Raw genomic sequence first — 7,108 nt, 5'->3', positions numbered from 1 at the left:
CTCACTCTGCCGAGCTGGTCCCGTTGACGGCGGAGCCATCGGGCGCGGGGTTGAGCTGGATGGGCCCCGGCTTCTTCTTCGGCATCTTTCAGCCGCCGGTAGCGCCGAGCGTAACCCGCGGAGAAGCGCTGTCCCTACTTCGGCCGCCTCCGGGGGACTTCCTCCGGCGGGGCAAACTTAGCGGCTGCCCCCGCCGCCGGCTCCCCCGCRCGCTCGGGGCAGGCTGCGGGCAGCCGCCGACGTCGCGGCGCTACGCTGTGCCGCCGCCCGGCCCCGGCGCGCCTCGCCGCGCCGACCCTCGCGCCCAGCCCCGGCCTCCGCGGCGGAGCGGCGCCGAGCCCTCTCCCAGCGGCTCCCGACGGCGAAGACTGCCCGGGCTCAGTGTGCCCGTCCTTGCTCCTGCGCATGCGCCCGCCGCGCGGGCCCGCCCAGTGCGCAGGCGCCTGCCGCCACGCCTGCGCATCGCGGAGGGGAAGCCCTGCTGAAGCTCTGCCCTCACCGCGCTTTGCCCTCAGCTGCCGGTGCCGCGGGGGAGCCGGGCGGGGGAGGGGTCTCTGCCCTCGGGGTACCGGAGCGCTGCCCCCCGGCTGTGCCCCTGCCGCCCCGCCGCGGGGCTGAGCGCCCGGGCCGCCCCACGGCGCCGTGCGCTGGACGTTCCCGCTCAGCTCCCGCCTGCGCACCGGCGGGCGCCCAGCCTGCTCCCCTCGCCTGGGACAGGCTTTTTAACTGATTAATTCAAATTTTATTTTATTTTAATTTCAGACGTTTGCGGCAATGGGCTCTGAGGCCCCAGGCCGCTGTGCGGGCAGGAGGGATGCGGCGGGAGCCCGGCGCGGGCTCTGTACCGGCGGCGGAGCGGCCGCACCTGGGCGCGCTCAGCGCCGGAGACCGCCGCCGGCAGCGCATTGCCCGGTTAATACATTCTCTGACTTTTTATGGAAGTTTTATTTCGAGAGTGCTCACAGCGATTAATTAAAGTCAGCTGTTCCCAACCAGCGACATCAGTTTCTCTGTAGACACAGCCACATTGTTAAAGCAGTGTTTTATGGAGCAGTTTGTTTATCTCCCTCGCGTGCGATCATTAATGTACCCATATTTGGAAACTACTGCCTTTATAATTAAAACATAAACCTCAGTGAGGGTAATAATGGCTGCTAAATTTTTCCCATAGTAAGTGCCTGAAGTAAAAATGAAAACTGAGGATTATAGTTGGAAAACAATTATAAATAGTAAAATGAGTTTGAAAATGCAATGCAAAAACTGCTTTTGTTACAACATTGCTTTCACTACGAGGAATGAACAGATTTGGATATCATTTGAAAGAGAGCTCATCAATCCCCACTTGAAGGGAGGGTCAATCATGTTAGGCAATTATAACATCTTAAGTTCAAATGTATTTTACATATTCATGTGATGGTAGCTTTAAGTATGTATACATTTCTATGAAGTTCTGACTTTTCTCACTATTTGATCCTGAGATTTTCTGGTGCTTTATAATTACATTTTAGTGAACCTAAAGATACAACCAAGAGAATGTTATTTTCAGGTAGTTCTCTATCATGTATTGGTGTAGAAAAACAAAAACGTAGGGCTGAGAAAGTATGATTTTATTAAAAAAAAAAACTTCATGCTGTATACTGGGATTGTACTTTATGAACCTACTTAATACCTTTAATAATTTTAAGGTTAAACATAGAAATCCTGAACTCATAAAAAATAAGGCAGTGACCCCACCCCATGGAAAGAACAGTACATGTTATTTGTGGGTTATTCCAAGAAAAAAATACATGAACAGAACTGTGAGGGTAAAACTGCAGAGAACTAAAGCTACCTTACTGCTGAAAAAGAGCCTCCATATTGGGATTTAAGGGAGTTAACGCTGCCTTGCTTTAACATTGACTTGCTTTAATTTTCCTGAGAGTTTCCATGCAGAATGACCTAGTTGACTCCAGGTGGGAGGTAAGATGAATTTTTATTACCAATACATCCCCTCCTATAGGTCTGGACACCTAAATTGGGAGAAACAACCAGGCAACAATGCTTTCCCCATCATAAAGGTTCCAGATGGAGAGTAAGTTAAGGATGAGTTTAACACCTCGTACATCTTTTTGCTCTTCCATGTCAATGAGCACTAGAGGCTGTGTTTTGTAACTGTCCTGTGATATTAATCCAGCACGAGTACTTTTTTTTTTTAAGGTTTAGTTTTTATCTGAATCTGTTCTACAACATGGTTGACTGCTCAGCTGAAAGAACGTTAATGCTGGAACAACGTGATAGGAACATGTGCAAGGATGCCTGGTGTTATTTACAGCAACTTGTGAAGTCTAAGTATCAAGTCTCTCCATGCTAAAAACATTTTTAACTACAGAAGAAATTGAGTTGCAGCTGAGGTTGTTTTTCTCTTTACCCAACTGTGTGTGGAGAAAAGCATGGACTCCTTTGTCTGACACTGAACTCCTTTGCAGAAAACATGCGAGTATCAAACAGATATTGAATGCACAATTATGACAAATGCCTATATTGCAGTTGCTCACATGAGTTATGCAACTCTAGTTATTCTAATAGGTTGTAAGTATGGCCTCTTTCTCTGAGCAGATTATTGCAGGGAAGATTTTATTTTCTTTTAAAGGTTTCGATAGAACAAAGAAGAATTTTAGTTATGAGTTGCAAATTTTCCCCATAGGCTTTGAATCATTTTTTTTCCTTCTAACATTGTTTGCTTTCTCTATCAGAATAGCCTATATACTAAAAGCCTACATAAACAGATGAATGACTGGACATGTCTACAGAAAACAAAGGTTTCAGTATGCAGACTTTTTTGAAATACAGCAAGAAAGAAATGTGGATCACATAAATCACTTCAGCTGATAGTAAAAGTGCAGAGTAAATTCCATAACAGAACTTATTTTTTAAGTACTTTGTATGAAGGACTACTGAATTGTTTCAATTTTCTGTGATTTGCAAACGTAAAATAATCATTGTATTTTTAGTCAAAGTAGTCATTAATGCTTTTATAGAAACTGAAATTTATCATGAAAAAACTACCCTATATATTCTGCAGAACGCTTTATTATTCCTAACATCTTACCCATTTCTAAAGTAAAAAAAAAAGATTAAATTATTTAATTTTCACAGCTCTCCCCTTTCTACACACACTCCCTCTCCATTAAATGCCAGGTAACTTTAAGAGATAGCTCCCTCCTGCGGTGTACTTTATACTTGCACCGCAAACAACACTGYGGTCTGAATTCACTTGTCTGTTTTAGAGTCCTTTTAACCTACAGCAAGAAAACAAAGGTATTTTGAATTGACTTACTATAGAAATATAACCATATGTGTATGGACCGATGCCACCTCAGGAACCATYTCAATGTAATTGCTGCTGCTATCACCTAGTTCCTCAGGCACTATCATACTCTGGGAACTTTTAGGGGGACCAAGTCTTAGAAAAAGAGCTGGATGGCCTCTGGGCTTTGTTCAATGTGTTGTGAGACACTTTGGGGGTGTTTGTTTGTTTGTTTGTAATAATGGAGGTCATACTGATCTATATAGACATACTATTATTTCCTAAATGATCTATTTTCTTTTGTGTGATTATACAGTATACTTTACATGTTTCAAGAACGTTGTAGGTTGGTTGGAACTTACCTAAAACAAATAGATTTAACTTCAGTATATTTGCAACTGAAAATTAAGCACCTTTCCTCACCCAAAACAAAGCAAATGTAAAGCTGGTGGGAATTTTGTTTTTACAGATAGGTGTCTCTGAATATGGCTCACACAGAAAAAAAATGAACAAAAAATATAAGCGAGGCAGCGTAATCCCTAAGAAAGACTTCCGAGCAGGGAGACTTTCTGATTTATTGATTCAACTACTACTTGAAAAAAAAACAGAACTGTAATATGTCCCTGTAAATAGAACTGCATCAAAGAAGTTTGTCTCCATTACCACTTTTTTTCCTTCATAAACTAAATTTTGGAGAGTTTCTTGTATGAGAAGGAAAAGAATACTTAAGATTTGAAGACTCAATAATCCATATAAAAAAGGGAGATAACTTGCAGGAGACTGATATTGAATCTGTGAAGTAGATATATAATATATAGAAATACAGAACCTATAAAGTAGCTAAAGTATCTATTAAGTTCCCCCCACCTACCAGTCAGCACTCAGGAATAAAACACTTATTTCAAGATGAATTATTCGTTTTCTCGCAAACTTGATTACTACGTACTTTAATTGCATCACTAAATTAGCCTGATTTTTAAAACTTGATTGACACATGAAGCTGTATATTTTACTGCCAAGACATACACACACAATTTTATTTGTAAGTTTTAATACTTCTTAATCTATTTAGTGCTTAACAGAGCAATTCAAGGAAATAATTCGTCCCATAAGCAATGGAATCTAAGAAGCCTAATACAGTTTTGATTAAAATTGGCCACCTGGATCAAAAGTTATTAGAAGGGGGCTGACAGATGGACAGACAAACAAGCAGAGATCACAGTCTTGTATATGTTGTTTTCCTCAAGAAACAGGGATTGAAAAGCCTACTGTGGATCAGAAGAAGAACTTAAATATATATTAGTACACTAAAAGGTTAAAAATATATTAATGTTTAAGATGACTGTGTAATATAAAATTTAGGTTAGATTAACAAGGTATAAATCACAGATATCTGTGAACTTTGCTAAATCTGAGCCATGATCTCCCACTGACAGCTACACTGGCACCAATATAGCCTGTTTTGCATAGGGTTTATGGGATGGGGAGTGGTTTTATTATAAAAACAGGTTTACCAATATAATACTAAGTGGGTTTTGCAGAATAGGTTGTACTCCTGTAGCAGTAAACCCCTCCAAATGTAGAAGTAGCCAGTCATCCATTTTACAGATTTTCCCTGCCCTATGTTAAGTGTAGGATAAAACAAGAAATGAGACAAAGTATAAATTTTCTGCAGTTTTTCTCATAAAGTAACATTATTAAATACAGAAACACATAAGTAATACATCTGTTTCACTTAAACTAGAAACCTGAAGTATTTTCTAGAATACAGGCAAGTTATGGCCTTTTTTTTTTTTATGGACTTATTATTTTATCAGCATGTGGCTGGTTATTCATTTCCCGAGAAAAAACAATAATCAATGCCTGCTGGTATATGTTTTTCATTTAATTAGGAACATAGGACTGGAAAGAACCACCCAGGTCATCAAGTCCAGTCTTTAATTAAACACTCTTCAAAAATATTGATTAATCAAAGTTGCATAAATATGATAGGTTTTATAAGACTGTACTCCTCTGCAGAGATTATAAATAATCTTCTGCTTTAATCTTTGTACAGTATTTTTTCTTTCTGTTCATAAAAACAGCCGTGAACTGAAACACTGCCATAGAAATCTTGTTTATTGAAAAAACATGCATTTCAAGAACTTTTTCCATATCCATTATCTGTCTGTCCTGGTTAGGACAAAACATCTGTCACAGATAGGTCAGACCTCTGCTTCTGCAGACTGGTTGACTTGTGCGTATGCAGACTGCCCTGCTGGCTACTGCAAAACAGAACAGAAAAAGGCTACCATCTCTCTGCCTCTGCTCTGCAAGAACCCTACTACCATATTTCTTTTCTACCTACCAGTCAATTTTCAGAAAGTCTGCAGGAACTTAAGGGAAATTTGGGAACTCGGCATCTCTGGTAAATTCAGTTGACATTCAGTTGACATAAGTACTTAAAATCCAAACAGACAAAAAAAAGGCAATAAAAATTAAGGAAAACAGTTCTGAATTGGTTAGATACTCAGGCAACACCCCAAACCTACACTTCCTTTGTTTATAATCTTATAATATTAAGAGTGATGATTATTTTCAGTGTAATTTTCAGTGTTTCAATGTAAATTCCTGTGGTGTTAGACATTTGATTTTCAATCATTTTATATGACAGACACAAGTCTTTAGTGTTTTGTTTTGAGCTGAAAATCAGTAACATGCTTTATAAATATTAATTTATCTTTGTATTTTTCACACTTCCTGAGCTCCAGTAAATTGAAGAAATTGGCCGTATCTAAAAAGTTGATTGTTAACAAACCCATTAATATGCTTACTCTTTTATGTTTATTTTGGACTATAAAAGATGTTCCTGTATTTGGGAGTACAAATTTTAAATATTGTTAAAATCATTTTGACTAAAGAGTAATACCCTTTATTTTTTAACTGGGAGATATCTGCAAGTGATTTTCTTTGTCATATTAGGAGGAAGAAATTAAATTATCAGAAATATTATGTATATCAAACTCATAGAGAAATAAGGGAAAACCATTTCTCTTGATGTACTAATAACTGACATTCACTCATTTTGCTTAAACGGTCTACAGTTTAAGTCAGATGCATTTACATGGACAGACCTGTAAAATATGCAGATAGTATTCTTCAGATGCAATAGATCAGTACATCACCTGCCAAAAACTGGATTTGCGACTCTGACAAAATCACCAGCAGCCCCGGAGGCCGCAGTGTGGCACCTCTCCCGTGGCTTCTGCAGTCGAAGTCCTTAAACGGTATCTTATGTACACAGATGCCAAGTTTCATTGGACTTGGTGTGCTTCTTAAAGCCTGGACAGCTGCAAGCTGTTTAATTAATTACCAGAAGGCTCTACCCCACATGGTACGGAAAAAGGTCTTGGGATCACTACCTGCCCTGAAAGTGCTTCCCCACAGAGGGAGGAGAGCGAGCAGAGCTCCTCGTGCGTTACGTTAAATCCCATTTCAGGGTGGATTCATCATTCTTTCCCGAGCTGGCCTAGCAACCTTAGCCGCTTCAGACGCGACTGACCTCCCCGGGGATTTTAGCCCGGCGAAGTGCCACGAAGCCTCGCCGGGAGTGAGGTGAGGGAAACGGCGCTCCCAGCCCTGCCCCTCCCCCCGCCCCAACTCCCTCAGGTTTTGGCGCCAAAAGCGCGGTAGCGGCACCGCGCAGGCGCGTTGGCGCGGAGCGGCCGCTCACCTCAGCTGAGAGCTCGCGAGACGAGCAGCTCTCGCGGTGTCTCTGCCCGGCGCCGGGGCAGGAAGCGGCGGCAGCGGCGGGGCGCTGCTCGCTCGGGGTCCCTCGCGCCG

At 41.8% G+C, this 7,108-nt stretch overlaps 1 protein-coding gene across 2 annotated transcripts in view; it reads right to left on the bottom strand.

The window, feature by feature from the left end:
* MAP2K1 (mitogen-activated protein kinase kinase 1) overlaps window positions 1-257 on the bottom strand; it is a 42,107-nt gene extending 41,850 nt beyond the window's left edge. The window contains exon 1 of one of the 2 annotated variants that reach the window (XM_026073898.1): window positions 6-257. In XM_026073898.1, the coding sequence (XP_025929683.1) occupies window positions 6-85 (80 nt within the window). In that variant the 5' untranslated portion in view covers window positions 86-257. The remainder of the gene's footprint in view (window positions 1-5) is intronic. The other variant, XM_026073890.1, reaches the window with a different exon arrangement.
* Window positions 258-7,108: the final 6,851 nt, after the last annotated feature.

This window comes from Apteryx rowi, unplaced genomic scaffold (assembly GCF_003343035.1).
Source record: "Apteryx rowi isolate R43461 unplaced genomic scaffold, aptRow1 scaffold_11, whole genome shotgun sequence".
Classification (NCBI taxonomy): Eukaryota; Metazoa; Chordata; class Aves; order Apterygiformes; family Apterygidae; genus Apteryx; species Apteryx rowi.
The sequence above is the reverse complement of the archived record's forward strand: the minus strand, read 5'-3'. Positions and strand labels throughout refer to the sequence as shown.